The 22,259-nt window shown below is 37.3% G+C and overlaps 4 protein-coding genes across 5 annotated transcripts in view; all 4 read right to left on the reverse strand.

Moving 5' to 3' along the window:
- LOC107707064 (chromodomain-helicase-DNA-binding protein 3-like) overlaps positions 1-4,543 on the reverse strand; it is a 51,369-nt gene extending 46,826 nt beyond the window's left edge. The window contains exons 1-3 of the mRNA XM_016510942.1: positions 4,155-4,543; positions 1,896-2,038; positions 1,424-1,597 (exon numbers count right to left, since the gene is read on the reverse strand). Of these exons, the coding sequence (XP_016366428.1) occupies positions 1,424-1,597; positions 1,896-2,038; positions 4,155-4,320 (483 nt within the window). The 5' untranslated portion in view covers positions 4,321-4,543. The remainder of the gene's footprint in view (positions 1-1,423; positions 1,598-1,895; positions 2,039-4,154) is intronic.
- Positions 4,544-6,701: 2,158 nt separating this feature from the next.
- Positions 6,702-9,113, reverse strand: LOC107707052 (cytochrome b5 domain-containing protein 1). Its single transcript, XM_016510925.1, has 4 exons — positions 8,993-9,113; positions 8,825-8,901; positions 7,777-7,995; positions 6,702-7,197 (listed from the first exon to the last, which is right to left on the reverse strand). Exons 1-4 carry the CDS (start codon positions 9,111-9,113, stop codon positions 6,970-6,972), a joined length of 645 nt encoding a protein of 214 aa, XP_016366411.1. The 3' UTR covers positions 6,702-6,969.
- A 2,187-nt stretch (positions 9,114-11,300) lies between these two features.
- LOC107707053 (dnaJ homolog subfamily C member 3-like) lies at positions 11,301-19,016 on the reverse strand. 2 transcript variants are annotated; one of them, XM_016510926.1, is made up of 13 exons: positions 18,523-19,016; positions 17,391-17,501; positions 16,697-16,821; positions 16,527-16,601; positions 16,248-16,391; positions 15,355-15,536; positions 14,977-15,096; positions 14,219-14,324; positions 13,883-14,003; positions 13,649-13,781; positions 13,328-13,421; positions 12,710-12,764; positions 11,301-11,758 (listed from the first exon to the last, which is right to left on the reverse strand). In XM_016510926.1, exons 1-13 carry the CDS (start codon positions 18,605-18,607, stop codon positions 11,619-11,621), a joined length of 1,491 nt encoding a protein of 496 aa, XP_016366412.1. In that variant the 5' UTR covers positions 18,608-19,016; the 3' UTR covers positions 11,301-11,618. The 2 variants fall into 2 exon arrangements, with proteins under 2 accessions (XP_016366412.1, XP_016366414.1); XM_016510928.1 differs by lacking the exon at positions 12,710-12,764 and having other exon boundaries at positions 13,273-13,421.
- Positions 19,017-20,309: 1,293 nt separating this feature from the next.
- Positions 20,310-22,259, reverse strand: part of LOC107707054 (claudin-15-like) — a 3,030-nt gene continuing 1,080 nt past the window's right edge. Inside the window, exons 2-5 of the mRNA XM_016510929.1 lie at positions 21,517-21,681; positions 21,257-21,338; positions 20,900-21,007; positions 20,310-20,747 (exon numbers count right to left, since the gene is read on the reverse strand). Of these exons, the coding sequence (XP_016366415.1) occupies positions 20,657-20,747; positions 20,900-21,007; positions 21,257-21,338; positions 21,517-21,681 (446 nt within the window). The 3' untranslated portion in view covers positions 20,310-20,656. The remainder of the gene's footprint in view (positions 20,748-20,899; positions 21,008-21,256; positions 21,339-21,516; positions 21,682-22,259) is intronic.

Raw genomic sequence — 22,259 nt, forward strand, 5'->3', positions numbered from 1 at the left:
GGTAATGAAAAGTTCGACACACACTTGTGGTCTTCATCCTCACTTGAACACTTGGGCCAAATACAGGAAATACGTCATATAAGTAGTCAAGTGGTCAAGTGCAAAGACCGCAAGTGTGGGTATTTGGACAAGGCTTCAGTGTTCTGAGACGCACACTTAGGACTGCACATGCGCACTGGCTGGTCTAGCCCGAAAAATAAGCTTTTTTAACACTATTTGAGCAAAAGAAACAACATTTATGAGGCAGTAGTTGTCAGATTTCATTGATAATTTCAAATATGAAATTTAATCGTAGGCTTGGTGAACAGTTTTGGAGAATTTGCTGAGAAACGCCACAGCGATTATTCATAACAAATGAAAATGTACAAATGTAAAACTACTATTATAAAATGGATATTTCCCATTCTAAAATCTAATTGGATGAGCCACATTTAGAGCCGTTGTAAAATAGCTGATATAAAGCTCAGTTTTGATTCTGGTTGTGGTCTAGTAGGGCCGTATTCTATCTGAGCCTTTGTCTCATGTTGGTGTCGTGTGTAGATCACACCGCAGTGCTCTGATATTTATATCTTTAAAATGCCACTGCCCTAAGGCCACATTTGACAGACAGGACCAATATATAAGCTGTCTAGATTGACAGGACCCTTTCTTAGCTTGACCTTGTTTCCCCACAGGGCCCAACAGAGAAGCGGCGGACAGTAGTATCCTCCCGGTGGCCCCGGAGGAAACAGGGGCCGGGGTACTGTCGGGCTGGAGCTAAAAATACCAGCGGTGCATTCAAAGAGATAGGAGCTGCACTTGCATGCCCGAGAGGCGACAAAGGGACTTTGTCATTACTAAGCAAAAGTGTAAACAGCTGCTGGCTTGATGACACAAACGAACCGCAGTTCGGACCCAAATAAAATAATATGAACACAGTCCAGCGGGGGCAGGAGGAGGGGGGAGCAATCAAAGTCGGGTTCGGACCATGCAATCGAACCAAGAGTGAAAGCACCCTTATGCCGAGTTCACACTGCATGATTTTCAAACTCGTCGGATTGAACGAGCACCGATTTGCCTCCGATGTCGGGCATTTGTCGGCGATTTCGCAAAACCTGTCGGCGAGTGAAAAATCGGGCTAAAACCGTGCAGTGTGAACTCGGCATTAGAAACACGTGCAAATGATCAACTGTTTCACCCCTACAAGCGAGTGAACAACGTGAATCAAGGAAGGGATTTTATTTCACTATATTTCAAGATAGCAAGATTTATTTCAAGATAAATGGCGGTGATGCACTTTGGTAGTCCGACTGGGAAACACAATAGCCACAGGATGTCAGGCTAGTGATTTTGCGAGCCCTGAAGCACACAACCTGTATCAGCAAAGTTGATGGGAAATAGCATGCAACTCCGCAGGCAGAGCGAGAAAAGGCTAAAGGATAACCTTTGTGGTCTCTTCGTGTGTGCTGTCTTCATCGTCTTTTTTCTTTTTCTTGGTTTTCTTCTCTTTTTTGTCCTTGTGTTTCTTCTTCTTTTTCTTCTCTCCTCCATAATCGCTGGCAGCACTGTCAGAGTTCATGGCATAGTCTGGCTCTGAGTCTCTCTCTACGTCACTGTCCTGCAAAAGACAGAAAAAGTCAAATCAAGCTTAAGAACAAATAATTAGAGCTGTCACTATAATGCATTCACTTTAAAAAAAAAAGAACTATAAAAATAATAATAATTAGTGCAATTATCTTAATAATTATCTCCATTCAAGGGGCTCTTTTCAGAAAATATTGATGCATGTGACTAATTGCAATTCAATTTGTAATTTGATTAATAGTCAATTGACGGTTTGCAAATTGCTATTAAATAAAAGTGTAATGAAAAAGATGCATTTGAACATTAAGATAGAAAACACATCAATGACATACTATTTTTTTGCGCTTGCGTGCTTTGGCCATCTTCCCCTCCTTGTCCTTGTCTTTCTTTTTTGTCTCTTTCTTTTTCTTAGGGCCTCGTTTCTTTTTCCCCAGGTTGTCCCTGTCCGATGTATCACCAATGTCATCGCCATCATCTAAATGAGAGAGATGCAGGGAAATGAGGGAACATGGGAGGACTGATGAAATGAAAGTGACCATAATTCTTCGCAAACCCTCTGAGGTATCCTTCAAATCATTTCCCACTTCAATTATTGAACAACATGAGTGGTGCAGAAACCGAGACTGTCACACAGGAAATATAAGTCATTCCACTTCTGACTTGAACTAAGCTGTAGGACTTAATGAATTAATCTCACAAACATGATTATCTACATGACCTAATTACGACTCTCCAAAAGCTATTTATGGAGTGAATTTTAAGATGATGATCAATATTGTATGCAGCACTCCATAACATGAGTATTTCAGGTCACTGTGTGAATAGATGAAATTACTTTAAGTAATTTAAATAAAAGTAAAATAAATAAGGAATCCTTAAATGAATAAGCAACCCAATTTTCTTTCACAAAATGTTGAAAATAATATTTCTTTAATCATGCAATCAATCAAAATCTGGTGTCAGGTCACCTAAAAATATGCTAAAAACTGTTCATATTATATATTCCAAATAAGGTGCCTGTATTATGACAAGTTTGACATGCTTCCATAAAAGGCGCTTTGACACAGACATCATCTTTCAGAGGGGCAAAGTGGAGTTAAACAGCTCTAGTCATGTGACTACAGCCATGTAAAATCGTTCTGGTGAAACCAAACCAATCTGGTCTTTCATTTAAAGCAAACAGCTGTGTAGAAGCCCGTTTAAATTCAAACGTGCATTTGGTCATAATATTACCAAGTCCAGAATATAATTTAATATGACTACATCAACCTGACTACATTAGTTTACACCAAAGAAAGACATTTTTAAAGGCAGATAAGATAGAAATACCTCCTCACGGTAACAAGTACGTCTAACTTTCTACACTGTTTCATTCATCCTGATACAGCTTGTTTGTATGAATGCAGACATATCAGCATATCATGTCTGATAACGCAGAACTATCGCCATTGCGCTGCGATAAACGAGTTAGATTCGATTGTGTCTTTGTTGCTGGGGCGCGCGGGCAGAGCCCTTTTCCCCCCGCGCGCTGCAGCCAGGGGCGGCAGTAGCACGCACTCGGGGCTCGGTGACTGAGAGGCCGCGAACCGAGCTGATGCTCCCCTCGTCGTGAACTCCTGCACCTGGGGAGCAGACCACCAGATGAACCGCAGCTGAAGGTCGCGGGGGCGAGACAGGACGCGCGTGCTAACTGATTCACGCGCACTGTGGGACTGCGCGTGGCAGCGGTTACGCACTAAGCAAGGCCCCAAATATATAACCACAAACATCAGCACAGTTGCATAGTGTGGCATTGAAAGTTAGAGTTAAGTAAATAAGTTGTTTTTAAAACGAATTTCTCAATAATATGACAGAGCATCAGCTTAAGGAACATGTTTATAACTAAGCTTTGTGCACTCTAAGATGGCATTTAATGCAGTGTGGCACATTAATCGACTGAATAGTGGAAACTTTGGACTCATCACTATCTGTTGATGTCAAGCCATAAATATGCATAATAATTTAACGCTTTATTGACACAGTCACACACTCAAAACAGCCCGAGGGCTGGTGACTGTACAAATTGGCATTTTGCAAAGTGAAAGCATCGCAGCGAAGATCTCTGCCCTGTAACGTTACTGAACCAGGCGGCAGTGGGTCGGGTCAAGTTTATTTACATTGTCACAATCAAAGCGGTAGTCCTGACGCTCACGCCTCTTTCCGACCCGCATTTAGATCGATGCATTGTCATATTCTTGTTTATCTGCTTAAATGCTAAGTCTGTAACTTAACCTTCAGGGCAAACAAAAAACGACATGGTGGCGGCTTAATGATTCATTGTCGGATCACAGCTGGAGATGAAAAAGCACCATTATATGACAGACCTGCTGAATGACACAGACGGGACAGAGAGAGGGGGGATCGGTCAACTTTAGCCAAACTCTATGCAACTCTTTGCTGAAATGCACGCGGATAAATAAAGCGTACGCAACGCCTAACCGCTTTAGAGGAGCCAGAATGAAGTATGCAGTAGCGCAGCTGTCGCTATCGCAGTTTTAGGACCATTCGCGGTTGTTTCGAAATGTTTTTGTGCCCCACGGACTGTACGGTACCTGGCGCGGCTCTTGCTGCAGTTTCTCTAGGCGCCGCCGGTGAGTTTATGTCGCTTGCGTTCTCGTCCAGGTCTCCGTCGTCTTCTTCTTCTTCATCAAGATCTCCTCCCTCGGAATTAACCGCCGTGCCCTCATCTTCCTCACAAGAACGGAGAAGAGAGGACATTATATTCCCGTCGGTGACCCCGTTCCGCGAGATCCAAAAGTGTATTCCTTCCGAATTATGATATTTATTTAATATTCAAATCGACACACAAAAAGTGGGGGCGTTTTGGAATATTTTACACTACAAGGCAGAGAAACAAAGATGGCCGCCCTTATATTTATTTTTTAACAACCCCCCCTCCCTACCCCCCCAATAAAAAAAATCCCCTTACATAAAAATGGCTGACTATATTATTTCAGAACGTCCCCCCTCCTCCTCCTCCTTTCTCTCTCTCTCTCTCTCTCTCTCTCTCTCTCTCTCTCCACTCCCCCCCCCCCCTCAACAATGTAGCCCATGATCCCTTAATTGCCCGTTCGTTTCCTCCATAAAAGAGAATCAGGAAGGCAGTATTAACAACATATTGTAACAATCTGTCAGTCATCTTTTCCCTTTCTCAGGCAAAAGACCAGAACGGAATATTAAACTGCCCACAATATTTCTTCTTCTTCATCAAAATCTCCTTCCTCGGAATTAACCGCTGTGCCCTCATCTTCCTCACAAGAACGGAGAAGAGAGGACATTATATTCCCGTCGGTGACCCCGTTCCGCGAGATCCAAAAGTGTATTCCTTCCGAATTATGATATTTATTTAATATTCAAATCGACACACAAAAAGTGGGGGCGTTTTGGAATATTTTACACTACAAGGCAGAGAAACAAAGATGGCCGCCCTTATATTTATTTTTTAACAACCCCCCCTCCCTACCCCCCCAATAAAAAAAATCCCCTTACATAAAAATGGCTGACTATATTATTTCAGAACGTCCCCCCTCCTCCTCCTCCTTTCTCTCTCTCTCTCTCTCTCTCTCTCTCCAGTCTCCCCTCCCTCCTTAAAATAATCACATTGTTACTGGAGGGGGGCGTATAGCTGATTGCAACTTGTATTTCAACTCGTTTTATTGTGTGAGCTTTCGCTCTCTCACTGCTTCAGACTTGCTTGGTAACTTGTCTTTTTCCAAAAGTGCACGTAGTAATCGAACAAACATGGCCACCTTAATATTCTTTTAAGGCCCCCACCTTTTTCAAAAAAAATTGTGGAGCGACGGGGCTGATGTGAGGTTGGCTGGAGGGGAGAGCGCTGCCGCAGCCATGCCCACACTTACATCATGTTGCACTGCTTAAAAATTAACTATTTGAGGTCAGGACAAAACAAAGCAAGTTATCTGAACCGCCCAGAATAGATTAAATCATTAGGAAAAGGAAATGGAATAGATCATTTTACATTATTAGCTGCTGAATTACAATAATATTTTGCAAATACACATATTGCATTGTGAAGTTCGGCATTTCATATTTGCATGCCACAAGCAAAACATTAATATAAGTGGAACTGATGCAAATAAGCTTGATCTATTTCTTCCTGCTTTAAATACAAATTTTCTTATGTAGTCTAATTTAGTTTTTTAATGTTTGGTTGGTATATATTAGATCAGCAGTTCTCAACCTTTCTGACTCTAAGGCCCCCTATTGTCAAAGACAATATTTGAAGGCCCCCCAAAATATTTATGGTTCTTCTGCTGCTTATTTCAATTTTTCACTTTTTTTTTTAAAACAGAAATTAGAAGTTGCAATAAAAAAGAATTTTCTTAAATATTGATTTCAACAATCTAAATTGAATCTAAATTGTATTTATAATAGCAACATTTACTCATAAAATATTTAATAATTAATATAATAAAATTCGGTAATTTCAGATGCAGTTTAATAACAGAATGTTTATTAGGATTTACATTATTATTAATTAATTTACATGATTTTTGTAGTCATTTGTGATTACAGTTTATTTATTTTTTTACAGTGATTTATCAGTAGTTTCTACCCAATAAAATATTTTTGAGCTTGACAACTAGAAAAATTTATATTTGTTTTAGAAATGTCCATGACTTTTCCAGGTCTTGAAATCCCACATTCATCATAAATCCAGGTTTTCCAAGATTGCAGAAAAAGGTGTCGAGGGAATGAATTAAAATGAGAAATATGACCATTTCTAATTTAAAAAATGCTGTTTAAAGCATATTTTAAATCATTTTAAGCAATCTCAAGGCCCCCTAGTGGGCCCCGGCCCCTCTGGATGAGAACCACCATTCTAGATGTTCTTTCCTAAGCACACAGAACAAAAACATTCCCAAAAATCTCCTTAGACCAAGTAAACAGTGCACAGGCAAATTAAACGGCTTACCAAAAAGATGCACGTTTGCAGATGTTAATGGCATAGTCTCATAAAGCAGTGATTAAATTGAAATGTTGGCTGCATGAAATCATTTCTGTGTGCATGCATACATATATAATGCTATTTAATTAGGGTTGAGAGCCTGCTGGGGCCTACAATACAGTAGCTGCTGCATTTCCTCCGAGCAATTACCATGGCAACCACCAGACTTTATGGTTCAGGGGGTTATTATGTAGGCTGGCATTCATCTTTTTTATTCTGTTGCTCAGCATTTGATTGGATGAAGCCCAGAGAGCTGCAATAAGATAACCACAGACAGGAATCGATGAAACACTGAACACATGAATAGTTGATGTGGTGTATTCTTCTCGCTCAAAATGGCTTGCAGTGGATATTCTAATGAATTATATGCCATTGTTCATATTAATAGCATGCGTTTTTTAGAGTTCAGTGAGGTCGTCGTTGAAATACAGACATATGGATGGAGAGAAGAGGTCACACTCTGGGCTTCCGCAGTAAAACTCATCCTCTTCAGGGATGCTGTTTTCACTCAGGGTCTTGCTCATGTCCAAATTTACGCCATTGTGCTTCCAGGTGTAGCTTGCTGCATGGGAATTGTAGCACAGGTATCGCTGGAGAATCTCTTCCAGAGTCTCCTCCGAGCAAACCTGCTTAGAAAACAACAGCTTAGAACTATTTGGCTGCTAAAAAGTGCTACAAATACATGTTTATTTTGTGAATGCACATAAATAGTCCTACAGAAAGACCCAGGGCAAGAATGTTTTCTTCGACAGGCCCGTAGAAAGGAGAGAAAGAAGTATCTGGGCTGAATGAAAACTGCCAGACGGTTATTGAGCCCAGAGTTTAAGATGCAGCCTGGTGGCCGCTGAAGCAAGTGAATCAGCACGGTCAGTCTGAAAATGCTTGTAATGCCAGAGGCTCAACATTAGGTCCATTTCCTTCAAGCTGGAAAAGGATCAGATGCAAAGAGTGGGAGGGAGGACAAAATCAAAGATGGAGAGGAGCTACAAAGCATTGAAACAGTTCAACTCTGCCCTCTTCAGTATGCAGCGGCGCAGTGCAAGCATGCAATCCGACATAAGGAATGTGCTCCGTGCAGGCATTTTATCTCAGGAAGGCTTAAATAATTAATAAGCACTTTTTGGGGCACAATCCTGAAATCATTTTGCAGATTAGTCAGCGTGTTCTGCTCTCTACAACTCTGTGCCAAGTTAATATTGGCCTACCTCCAGCATCTGCTCTTGGGAGGTTAAAGTGTTGATAATGCGGATCCAGCGTGTTTTGGCAGACAGCAGCCCAACCTCGTAGCGGTTATCCTTCCACCACGGCTTCCCGAAATCATTGGCCCAGTCAGTGCGAGGGCAGGGAGGGGGTATGTGTAAAAAGCGACCCCTAGGGGTGTAGTATTTAATGCAGCCAGTCAACGGGTCAACATGTGTAAGAATCTAAAAAGGAAAAACACAACACTGTGAATCAACAAAAAAAAATGCCCCATAATCATGTAAAAACATGTTTGGTCATTCAGAAGATTGTCGGCATGAAATTAAAATTTTATTTTCTTCCCTTACTGTGACATATATCTAAGTAAAATGGCTTCTCAAATGAGAAAATAATGTAGGGCGGGACTTGATTTTTTTCTTTGGGAATTGACCGGATCTTTGTCATTTGCTAATTGCCACATTTCCACATTATCAACATCTCATGTGTGAGTAACAAGTTGCTGGCCCACACCTTATTAGAGAAGAGATCATTGCAAAAAGAGGGAAATATATATATTTTTTTATTATTATTATTAAAGATTACAAGGGCACATGAATTAAAAATAATGATGTGCATGGAAAAGACGTTTATAAATACTGCAATTTTTCATAAAAATTTTCCGTTTTGATTTCATGGTGACTTTAACAAAACAACTAGATAAAAATTAAATTTTTTATTTTTTGCCAAAAAAAAAAAAAAGTAGTAGCCTAGTTTGATTATATGGTTATTCTCGGAGTAGGAAAAACATACTTTTTTGAAATGGAGAAATAGTTTTCAAAAAGATATATATTTTAGTTTCGGTTTTTATCTTTGAAATTATCATTAAAAATATGAAAAAATATTTGAAAAAAACACTAAAAAGCAAATACTATATTTTTACAAATTAAAAAAAAAAAGGTTCTTTGTGTGTGCCCTGCAGGAGTTTTTCCTGTATAGTCCTTGGTTTTGTTAAATTACATAAAAATATTAAAATATACTTTCAATAAGTTTTGCAAATGTTATACAGTGGCTTACATCCTTTGTCTTTGGGTCAAACCAGTGACTGATGTCCTTTCCTGCACACTCTGTGATAGGTTTCAATAACACATCACCTATAAGAGAGAGATACTGCTTTTAATAAACAGTTAATACATACTACATTGCAAAAGTTTGGGGACAACATAATACGTGCAAGTTACTTGCCTTTATTTTCCTCCAGCAGCGGTGTCAGATCGTAGACTTTGCCCAGGTACGACACCCATATATCTTTGAGAGTGTTGTGAACGGACACCTCCTTCGGCGTGAAATACTTTGGGCGCCGCATTTTAACAAAACTCCTATTTTGGAGAAATAAAACCGTTTTCACGATTTAAAGAGCATTCAGTCACTGTAGAAGTTGGTTGTTGTTACTTGCGAGGCGCGCACAAGCTCACTGGTTGCTGTGGTAACCGAAGCACAGGGAGAGGAGCGCGCAACCTACGGAAGCCCTGAAAAAAGTAGCGCTATTTTTTTCCATAACAAGTTTGGTAAAACTTCATAATTAGACCACGTTAGTTAATGTATTAGTTAGTTCAAATTAACCCATGTCCATTCAATTATATTAAGAGATACAAATTTTGATTATAATAATCTTTTAGTAAATGTTAAAATGAACATAACAAAGATGAAGAAATGCTTTAATTTCAATGTCATGGTCACTAATGGTTCCTTATTGTACAGTGTTACCATTAGTTTTTATGTTTTGCTTACAAGATTTCCAATTACAGTATACTTCTGTAGGCTATTGTGTATTTTTTGTTTGATTTATTTTTTTCCATCATATTTTTTCACCCTTTGGGTAGAAGTACAAAATAAAGAAAGAAAGAGGAAAAAGAAAGAAAGAAATATGCGGAACCTCTAACCCTTAAATAAAAGTAAATGTGATGCTTGCCTTGACTTTCAATTCCATACATTTATCCTAGAAAAAAAGTCTTAAAAAACAAATGATAAAAGACACTTGACAAATGAGTCTTCAATACTCTCTCTCTCTCTCTTTTTAAATACAGTATATCTTGGAGATTTTCATGAATTTGTTTATCTTAAAACAAAACAAATAAAAAACAAGCATAAAACATTAGGAAGACCCATGTCCTTAACATCAGTAAGGTCAAAGGAGACATTGCATTGGCATGTCAGCACAACCTAACAAGCATATACCCAAAATACCTACAAACCTTTTAAATATTGTTTGCCGCTTTTCATGAATCTTTGAATAATACTTTTTTTTTTTTCATTTTCTTTCAAATAGCTAGTGATTTCTTAAGTTTATTGACCTTCAACTCGAATTTAGAAAGTGCAGGGGTAACTCATTAAGTTTACATAATAGTTTCAAAGCTTTGTTGTGGGACATATTGTTGATCGATTAGACAAAAGAAAATTAAATCAAATAAAGGCTGCTTCATAGACTGCCATCTGATTCATCATCAGCAATAGCTGTACAATGATAAACATTCTGTCATGTAAACTTTTAGCAAAGATCAGTAAAAAACTATTGTGCAAAACTGGTATCAGATCAAAGGTGTCAGGCTATAAAGCAGCCCAAGGGCACGGTAATTTCTGGTGGTTTTATGCAGTTGGGTGTGTAAAAAAATGTTTTTTTAATTAAACAAAGATATATGAAAAGGTACTTCCTTTGCCAAAAAGCGTGAAATACTGTTTTATCTATTTCAAGGCTGCCGGCATGTATGACATACTGGTGTCAGAAGTACATGGCACAATCTAAAAGAAACCACAACCCTAAATTCTGGAGTGTTATTAAAAAAAAAAAAAAGAAGGCATAAAGCCCCGTTCACACCAAGAACGATAACTATAAAGATAACGATATTAGCGTCCACACCAGCGAACGATATCGTCTGTTTATTCCAAGCGCACACTCGTCTGCCGCTTTAAATTCTTGAGCTCGTTACAGCAGGATGGATTCTGATTGGCTGTCAATTTTTTATCGTTCATCAGCTGAAAAAAAAAAGTTTTGAAAATGATTCCAACGATATCGTTTCTCTTTGTCTTTATCGTTATAGTTGTGGTGTGGACTCTGCTATTCTTTAATATTGAGAACGATTTTTAGAACTATATCTTTATCATTATCTTTATAGTTTTCGTCCTTGGTGTGAACGGGCCTTTAGACAGTATGAGAGAGAAAGTAATGTTTGAGATGGCACATACGTCAAAGAAAGATAAAAATGTTGAGCCGAAATGACTCAGCTGGGTTTAAAGGATTAGTTCACTTCCAGATTGAATATCTTGTCATCATTTACTCACCCTCCACTTGTTCCAAACCTGTATTGAGTTTCTGTCTTCAGTTGAACACAAAAGAAGATATTCTGAAAAATGTTGGTATCAGAAACAGTTGATGAGCACCATTGCTTCCATAGCAGGAAAATACTATGCTCATCAACTGTTTCTGATACCAACATTTTTCAGAATATCTTCTTTTGTGTTCAACTGAAGACAGAAACTCAATACAGGTTTGGAACAAGTGGAGGGTGAGTAAATGATGACAGAATTTTCATTCTGGAAGTGAACTAATCCTTTAAGACCCCAAGTTCAACTAGACTCCATGTTTAAGTCTTTAAGGACAGGAAATCAAACACCAAACTAAGTGTTTGCCAGATCAAGTAATTTGCTCATGGAGAAGTCCATCAGCCTGTGGATTCAAGTCTCAAAAACAAGAAAGAAAAAAAAAACTCTGTTTGATAAGATCCCTACAAAGTTCAGTTTGGATAAAGCAGGTTCTCTAGCCACGTTTCTTAGTTCAAATCATTGTCTGTTTATACTGCATCAGCCTCTGTTATCAGTGTTGGTGGAACTTGAAGTGAAAGTTTCCGCCCTCAAAGGGGTTGAAGCCAAAGGGCCATTCTCTGCCTCCTCCTCCACCCTGCTGATTCTCAGGGTCCAGAGGGTCCTCGCCGGAATCAACTTTCTGACGCATTTCTGTTCAGAAAACAACAAATAAGAATGCATAAATTTGAAGTTAATCTTCATACACACTTAATTATTAGGATTTTTTATGTTTTTGAAAGAAGCCTCTAATGCTCAACCAGGCTGAATGTATTTGATCAAAAAATAAAGTCGTGGCCTAATGGTTAGAGAGTTGGACTCGTAACCCAAAGGTTGCGGTCTCGAGTCTCGTACCGGCAGGGATTGTAGGTGTGGGGAGTGAATGTACAGCGCTCTCTCCCACCTTCAATACCACGACTGAGGTGCCCTTGAGCAAGGCACCGAACCCCCAACTGCTCCCCGGGCGCCGCAGCAAAAAAAAAAAAAAAAATGGCTGCCCACTGCTCCGGGTGTGTGTGTGTTCACTGCTGTGTGTGTGCACTTTGGATGGGTTAAATGCAGAGCACTAATTCCAAGTATGGGTCACTCTATGGGTCTCTATGGGTCACCATACTTGGCCACATGTCACTTTCACTTAATTTGAAAAAATTTTTTCTTTTGTAATATATTTTAGAATGTAATTTATTCCTGTGATGCAAAGCTGAAATTTCCTTGATGCATAAAAGTATTAATTCGTTTCTTTTCTTTTTTAAATCGTACTTACACCAAACTTTTGAACTTGGTACTGTATCACAGTTTGCACAAAAATGTTAAGCAGCACAACTGGTTTCAATATTGATAATATTAGAAAAATATAATAGAAAAATGTTATTTTAATTTGTAATAATATTTCACAACATTACTGTATTTTCTATTAAATAAATGCAGCCTTGGTCAGCACACTTTTGACCAGTAATGTACATCCAGCGATAAAACAAGCTGAAACAAAACGTTCCAAAAAAACTGACTGACAATAGAAATTTTCAATAACTGACTTATAACAGACTGATAAAAATTTGACTTCATGTTTTATTTCGTTTTTGCGGTCATCTGATATTTTCCTACCTGGATTGGTGAGCACTTCCTTTGCTGATGCGATATCAATAAACTTTTTCTCTGCCTCTTGGGTCACCATACTTGGCCACATGTCACTTTCACTTAATTTGAAATATTTTTTTCTTTTGTAATATATTTTAGAATGTAATTTATTCCTGTGATGCCAAGCTGAAATTTCCTTGATGCATAAAAGTATTAATTCGTTTCTTTTCTTTTTTAAATCGTACTTACACCAAACTTTTGAACTTGGTACTGTATCACAGTTTGCACAAAAATGTTAAGCAGCACAACTGGTTTCAATATTGATAATATTAGAAAAATATAATAGAAAAATGTTATTTTAATTTGTAATAATATTTCACAACATTACTGTATTTTCTATTAAATAAATGCAGCCTTGGTCAGCACACTTTTGACCAGTAATGTACATCCAGCGATAAAACAAGCTGAAACAAAACGTTCCAAAAAAACTGACTGACAATAGAAATTTTCAATAACTGACTTATAACAGACTGATAAAAATTTGACTTCATGTTTTATTTAGTTTTTGCGGTCATCTGATATTTTCCTACCTGGATTGGTGAGCACTTCCTTTGCTGATGCGATATCAATAAACTTTTTCTCTGCCTCTTTCTTGTCTGCTTCAGACTGGAAATTATCAGGATGCCACTGCTGAGCCAGCTTTCTATATGCTTTTATGATTTCCTGTTTGTTGGCACTCCTGAAAACAAGTGAAAAGAAACAAGCATTTCAGTCAAACCACCTTCTTTTGGCTTACACAAACATGCATGCACGCTACATACATTGTTACTATTGCAGGTGCCCTAGCAACAACCTTTGACCAGATTTTCTGCATTATTCCCATAAAACAGGACAGAAACAGTTAAGGTAGTAACACTGTCTGCCAACGATTTAAGGCAGGATTTCGATCACCAGTCATTGCTTTACCTGCTGACCCCCAGGATCTTGTAATAGTCTCTCTTGCGAGACTGCTTGAGGAGCTTCTGTGCTCGTTCAAGACCTTCACGAAGCTCTTGGTTTTCCTGATCAAACTCCCGTGCCTCCTGATAGTCTTCCACAGCTGAGAAGAGGAACAGAGGAAGAAACATGAGTTTATGCAAACGAAATGAAAAGGTTAGAATATCCGGTACATTATATAGTAGTCGATGAGTGTTGTACTACCTTTCTCATATTCCTGCTGTAGGATGTAGGCCTCCGCTCGGTCCCGGAGGATGTGGATATTCTGAGGTTCTCTCTGGTGGGCTTCTGAACAAATGTCTACGGCCTCCTCAGCACTCTTCATCTGGAGGAGCCAAAAGAGGGAGTGAGAGAAAAACAGAACCAGTGAGGCTAGACACCAGAACCAGACTCTTGATGTTCTTATTCTTATTAACCTCTAACGATGTGAAAGTGAACATACCATATAAATGGTGATTACTAGGACAGCTGGACTAGAAGGGGTTTCATCCCCTTAAAAAGCTGTAAAATAACTAAACTACATTTAGTAAAGGAACATACTTTGACTAAGCAGAAGCAGATCCTCTCCTTTGCTTTATTAGTGTAGAATGCCACGTTCGGCTCTGTTCGCATCACAGATTCATACTTCTCAGTGGCCTCCTGATACCTGTCATTCAAGTAAACATAAAACAAAAGAATTAATAAACCATTAGAACTGAAAAACCTGAAATAATCAAAATGATGTCAAATTTGACACTGATGGAGACATAAAACCCATTCAAAACCAAATCAGTAAGATTTTTTAAAATACATTATTATTTTTATTCAGCAAGTACGCATTAAATTGACTTTCTATTTCACACAACTGGTTTCAACATTGTTAATAATAAGAAATGTTTCTTGAGCACCAAATCATACTAGAATGATTTCTGAAGGATCACTGAAAACTGGAATAATGGCTGCTGAAAATGTAGCTTTACCATCCCAATAATTAATTACATTTTAATATATGTTAAAATAAAAAAGTTATTTTAAATTGTAATATTTCACAATATTACCGTTTTGACTGATTTATTGATAAAGACTTCTTTCAAAAGAATCCCAAACCTTTCAACGGTAATGCATGCAATAAATATGTAATATGTGATCAAATAAATCATAAAATAAAATAAATATAGCTAAAAATAAAATATTATACATTTAAAAAAAAAAATTTGTAATATAACAAATCTCAAACAAAAGCCAAAAATGAAAGCTGAGCCTAGACCTGAATTAAAAGGTCATTACTAGAAGTGACAGGGAAGAGATGTTCTCAGCACCTCTGTTCTAAGATCAGCTCTTCTGCAGAGTCCAGCTGCTTGCTGAGCTTCTTGACCTGTTTGTAGTGGACGAAACACTCCTTATCATCCTGATCCAGCTTCAGACACTCACGGACCTGACTGAAAACAGAAACAAAGAGAGAAAGACAGAGTGAACAGCAGCAAAAGGAGGAGACAACTTTCTTTTAGCTTCACACAAGATTGGTATATTATTACTACTGTATAACAACATGCACACACAGTCAATGTGTGGGGATTGACAACTGTATTTAATAAAGGTAGAAATGTCCTTGAAACAGCTTACAGGAGATGCTTGAATACTGTCTGAATGATTTAATAACCAAAGAATGCGGCTGCCATTCATAATGAATGACATACCTAAGCGAGTCGTGATGATCGCCCAAACTGTAATGGAGTTGACTGAGTTTGAGGAAGGCTGCTCGGTTGTCTGCACGGAGACGTGTTGCTGGTGTCAGGTCCATGATGGCCTTCCGTGGATCCCCGAGTCGGATGTAGCACTCGGCTCTTAGTTCTCGAGACTCGGGGTCCCAAGGAGAGAGCTGGAAAACAAAGAATAGATTACTATAGAACAAAGCTAGATGACAACTAAGTATAAGTGTTTTTGAATCTCCAGAGACATGCTAAGTTTAAACTACAACATTTGATATGTTACTTGTTTTTGCATTTTATTTGTAGGGCCACTCATTTAACAACTCAAAAAAAATAAATAAAGTGCAATAATACAGACACAAAGTGATACGTGATAAAATGTTAAATTCTTAAAGAACACTTCACCTAATCATAGTCCAGAACTTTCAGTGAATAATGACTTAATACCATTAAAATACTTTTATTCAGTAGGAAGGCATTAAATTGATCAAAAGTTACAGTAAAGACATATATAAAGTTACATTTCTATTTTTAAATAAATGCATCCTATTTAATAAAAAAGTTTCCACAGTCTCCACAAAAAATATTAAGCAGCACGACTGTTTTCAACATTGATTCACCAAAAATCAGATTTCTGAGGGATCATTTGACACTGAAGACTGGAGTAATGGCTGCTGAAAATTCAGATTTACCATCACAGGAATAAATTACATTATAAAATCAGTTTTAAATTGTAATACTATTTCTACTGTATTTTTGCCATGATAAATGATAACATCTTTTTTATTCTTTGGGTCCCTTTAATATTACTATTACCATGTAGCAATATATTAAAAAAACCTGTTGCTTCATGTGCATTTTTGATCTCCAGACTAACTCACCTCTATGACTTTCTCCAGCACCTGGACAGTAGTGAAGTAGTCTCCACGGTGATGGGCCTCATGTGCCTCTTCCTGGAGCAACTCCAGATCATCGGCCTTGTGGAGCTGATCATGTGCTTCCTCGTGATCCGGGGAACGATTCAGCTGCAAGAGAGAAAAGTTAAAAGAGCAGTAGACAGGAAATAGAACAGAACAGAGCACAAAGTTGATTTAGAATGTGATCTGGTTTGAGAATTAAGTTGGTGGGTTATAAAAGAATAAGGGAATTGTTTCACTCACCACAGCTAGAAAGTCTTCTCTGGCCTCTTCAGTATTTCCCTGTTTCAGTAGAATATTACCCCTCTGCAGTCTGGCCTGAAAACAAACAAAAAAAACACACCATAAACATGTATATACAGTACTGTCACCTATACCTTAATTTGATTTCACAACAACAAAAATAAACTCACAGCAAGGAAGTCTGGCTTGAGCTGTATGGCCTGGCTCAGGTCAGGCAGCGCTGACTTGGACTTGCCCATAGCCAGGAAAACAGCAGCTCGTTTGTAGTATGTCAGGTAGTTCTTAGAGTCACCCTCTGTTTAAGACGTTTGCATTTGTTAATGAACTGCATCTTTTCTTTATTTTAAACTATCTACATAAACTGAACCTAAATCCATTTTAATACTGATAAGCTATTATCTAAACAAGAAAATGAAACTTGTTTAAAATCTGGGGTCAGTAAATTTTTTTTATGTTTTTAAAAGTCTCGTTTGCTCACAAAGCCTGCATTTATTTTATCAGAAATTCAGAAGAAAAAGATTGTGAAATATTATTACTATTTAACTGTTTTCTATTTTAATATATTTTAAAGTGTAATTTATTTCTGTGATGGCAAAGCTACATTTTCAGCAGCTATTACTCTAATCTTGAGTGTCACATGATCCTTTTTCAGGATTTTTTAGGATGAATAAAGTTTAAAAGAATAGCATTTGTTTGAAATCAAAATCTTGTGTAACCTTTTAAAACCTATTTAAATGTCAACGTAATGCATCCATGCTGAATGGAAGTTTTAATTTCTTTTAAATAAAATCTTACTGAACCCAATCTTTTGAATGGTAGTGTAACCTTCATGTGCGATTGTGTTTTTGTGTATATTTGTCTTACCCACAGCTGAATGATAGTGAGACAGGGCTTCAGCCAGCTGTCCGGCTGCCAGCAGTTTACGGCCCATTTCCAGATGATGCTCAATCTCAACAGGCGTTGCTCCTAGCACACCTGAAATAAAGAGACAGGTGACTTGCACATTACACCTGCTGAATTTTTATAATGATTCTGCTTTTTGAGGCAGCTTAGAAAACCCTCCATCTGCCTGATGGGATTGAGTTTATATTCCTTAAACTTACATACCCAAAACAACAAGCCTTTCTGTAGCGTCATTATAACGAAACTCCTCAAAGGGAATTCAACATGGCATTCCACTGCATTTATGTTTCGATTAACACAGAACAAAAAGTGAAACCATGCAAACAGCACCCTGCCCAAAGCCTAAAATTATTACCTACCACCTCTACTCGCTCTAGTACAGTTTCCGTTTCAACATTAACCAATAAAGATTTTTAAAAGCTTTAAATGTATGATATTAACAACTCCAAAGACAAGGTAGATGGTCATTACATGTTCGATTGTCACTATAATGCATTCGTTAATTAAAAACAAACTATCACCTCTAGATCTCATGCCGACTTTACGTACATTGGTACATAAAAAAATTATAATAAATAAATAAAAATCAGGGTTTATGAACAATAACATGGTAGTAGTACTATGGTGCGTCACTGTTTGAACAAAATCAGATTCTAAAGGAAAGTAATTTAACGTCTGTGCTCCAAATCCTACTGAGCTGTCAACCTAGACAGTGTACTTAGGTATCAGAGGGCATAAGAATGCTGTCTAGATAGGCATCTTACTAAAGTTTTAAAAAAGTTAATATGATTTTATACTACTATTCGAAAGACTTCTTCCTTGACACTCCCTGTTGAGCACCTGTGGAGGGAGGTACCATGGTAGAATTATAGTACGAGATGATGGTAGCATGATATTCTGATATATAGGCTATTTCATTATTACCTTATTCCTGTACCATAATTTTAAGTGATACTTCAAAGAATACCATAGTATTACTATAGTCCTTGTCCAAAAACATGGTAATACTATGGTACTCCAACTGGGGGGAAAAAAACGGATTTCCTTTAAATCTAAGCAAGATCTCAGGTGTGAATGAAAAATGAAATCTCACCGTCCAACTGTAGGTCCAGGACCACACAGAGCAGAGACAGGGAGGACAGGACACTGCTCAAACCTCTCCGCCGTCCCGACTCCATGATGACATTTATCACACCCCTAATATAATACAACCGTGTGTCTTTCCACTGTGATTCGCTACGCGCAATAGGACAGAAAGAGTATATATACTCAGACCATCATAACAGCGACATATCCAGCATACTTGGCAAGAAGGAGATGTTTCTGTTGTCCGGGTTAAAAATATGTCCGAGTGGAATGAAGGAAGGCGAAATTCTAGTTCCGTGTGTCTCACAATAATCAACACTCTGCCGACTGCTGAGGAAAAAACGTGTATTGTAATTTATAAAGAGTTGTTCCTTAGCCCAGTGTGACAGTGACCTTGCACAACAGCTGCCGGCCACGTACTTTCTGAAGTCTTCTCTTTTTGAAACTCCTGGGTGTACAATTCAAATCGCCCTACATTTCAGCGCGGTGACTGGCTGCTCACATCCGTGTTTGCCAACAAACGTGGTCCCGTCCTATTGGCCGAATTATTTTAGCGCACTGGATGGACACGCCCTCGTCCTGCAATGGACTGATAGCTGATATGACCCATCATTTACTCGAGATGAAAAGTTTATTCTCGCCTAGCCTTTAGTCTCAGAATTAGAATCAGAATCAGAATCAGAATTAGCTTTATTCGCCAGGTGTGTGCAAACACACGAGGAATTTGTTGTGGTTTTTTTAAGGTGCTCCTGGTACATACATACATGCATACATACATACATATCTGACATGAGAACAGAATAAAAAAAAAACATTTAAATAGTAAAAACTTAACAATAAATAATGTGTATGAATCTGGAACTGTAGATTTATGTACAGATTTGTGCATTTACTCTATATAGAACTGTATAAATAAATAGATATGCATATGTAGGCCTATTTACATAATACATAATACATAATACATAAAGAGGCAATAATTAAGGATGTAGAATGAATTACGGAAATTAATTAGTACGATAGTACGATAGTAAAGGAAACCGTCGTTACCATGGTAAATAATCTATTCTATTCTATTCTATTCTATTCTATTCTGTTCTTACAGCATTATAGAACACAATACAACAAAACAGAACCTTATAAAATGTCCCATGTTAACCTTCCACCAAAATACCATACTACACTTAAGTTCTAGCTATTTTTTTTTGCTGAAAATCTAAATAAATTAAAAAAGTGTAAGACATTTTCAAATATTTACCTTGGTAAACATGGTTATTATGTGAGTTGTGTCAAACAATAAACATACTCCCAAAAAGAATGGCCTTTCGTGATTTTTTAATGTATTTGGACCTATTCTATTATATTCTGTTCTATATATATATATACAGTTTAAAAGAATGTAGAAAATTGTAACAATGGTTTCCACCAAAATGCCATACTACACTTGAGTTATCATTATTACTGAAGATCAAAATAAATTAATGTGGCCCACTTCAAACTGAAAAGTTTGAATAGAATAGAAAAGACCCATTCAAATATTTACCATGGCTTCCATTACTATAATTAATTGCTATTGTTAATTATATGTATAATCAGAATAAATAAATATAGGACTTTATTAAATAGTGTAAATTATATAGTTTTGTAAGAATGGAAAATAATATGACATATGATATGTTGTATTGCTGTTGTTCTTGTGTAAGCTGTGTCAAACAATAAAATATCCCCAAATACATAATGGCCTTTTTTAATGTCATGTTTGTATAAATACATCATATAAAACAGGGTCATTTGTACAAATAAATGGAGACAAGATAATTAACATGTTATAAATCTTTTTTTTTTTTAAATCTTGATTCATGTAACGCAGACAAAGTAATTCAAAATTTAAAACAAAATTGAAGTAATTTCAACTCTTTCATTCTGTATAATGTTCTCTGAGGTGTTTTTGCACAGCAAAACCGACTTGGTAACAGTTTACTTGATTAATGGCTTATTCTTAGGTGGCCACAAAACCGCCTGTGCATTTAGTACTGTATAAATATTTACATAATTGCACAGATAAAACATTGACAGAATATTAACAGTCAGCTATTAATGTTACGTTTGTCTGGCCATGAAATTGACCAGAATTGCTTCATTCAGACATAGGCATTTCTTCCATAAGTGCTCTGAGCGTCTCTCTTGGATGCGGACGCTGAGTAAACTGTTTCACGTGTGGGCTGGTAGTAACTGCAAGAGAAGATGCAGAATGTAAGAAACGTGCTCCCAAACACATGCACAAATGCATAAAATAACAACAATGGGCAAAATGTTATTTGAGAAAGTGTGTGAAAGAGAGAAGTGTTTGAGCGAGTGTAAGAGATTGCGACAAAGAAACTCACGTCTTCTCCTTTGTGCCTAATTTGCAGGAGAACATGAGACAAGCTCCACCACAGATGGCAAGAACACCAGAGGCCCAGCCGATGTATAAACCCTCTCCAATCTCATACCTATAGCACACCACAAAAATAACATGTTCAGTCTAACATACATTGACAGCTTTTGTACCTTTTTTCTGAGAGTGTTAAAACACACGTAAACCTATAGTAAAGCACAGCAGGGCAATTTAGTTATAGTTTGCAGTTTAAGTTTAATACTTTATAAAACGGTGAGCACCACCAACAGGTGTTTGATGAGAGTAGTAGTTGAGTATGAGATGAGACAGCAGGAGGCAGCATAATTGCCCATGGAGCACTCACTTTTGACCAGGGTAGAGCGGGTTGAAGAACTCTTGAGTGATGTTTGCGGCGTACCATGACACTGATATCATCGTGCATAAACCTTTGGATGGGATTAAAAAAACAAAAAAGATTAACAGATACAATATCAACAACAGATACAACAGATACAATAGCAATAAAGCTTTCAGAATGTGAATCTGATAAGGACTCCTTTAACGATAGCTTAGCTGTTTAGGAGATTCCAATCATCGTTGAGTTTAATTAGTAATGTGTCTTACCCTGCAGCAGGTAAAATGCGCCACCAGTACCGGCGATTCTGCCTTTCAGTACGTAGTTGTCACCAGCGGCCTTCGAACACTGCATGCCGATGAGGGTGGCCACCACTCCGAATGTGCCAGACACCACTGCCGCGATCATAAGAGCGCGAGACGCCTGGATATAACCTGAGGAAACACAAATATTTATCATTACAATGCAATATTAATAAACATACTAAACGATCTGAATACAGTATTGAAAAAAGAATATAAAATATATAGGATTAGGCTATATATAAAATAATTCCCGCACGAAATAAACAGCATAAAGAAAGTCAAACTGATATAAAAATAATTATTAGACTGAGTAAGTAAATAAATAAATAAATAAAAGTTGACAAAAAATATATACATTGGCCTAAATGATAAATAGCAGTAGGCTAAACAAATAAATAAACAAGAATAAAATAATGAAAGGATAATTAAATAAATAAAAAGAAAGAACGAAGGAAGGAAGGAAGGAAGGAAAGTCAAATTAACTGAAAAGAATTAGCCTACTGGACTGATTGATAAAGAAATAAATAAATGGCAAAGGAAAATGTAAATAGCAGTAAGCAAATAAACAAAAATTAAAACAAATGTATAAAACATTTGAAAGGATAAATAAATAAAAAAGAAAGAAGGAAGGAAGGAAAGAACAAAAGAAAGTCAAAATAATATAAAATAATTACTGGATAGATAGATAGATAGATAACAACACTGTA

This window comes from Sinocyclocheilus rhinocerous, unplaced genomic scaffold (assembly GCF_001515625.1).
Source record: "Sinocyclocheilus rhinocerous isolate Xijiao unplaced genomic scaffold, SAMN03320098_v1.1 scaffold865, whole genome shotgun sequence".
NCBI classification, from domain to species: domain Eukaryota; kingdom Metazoa; phylum Chordata; class Actinopteri; order Cypriniformes; family Cyprinidae; genus Sinocyclocheilus; species Sinocyclocheilus rhinocerous.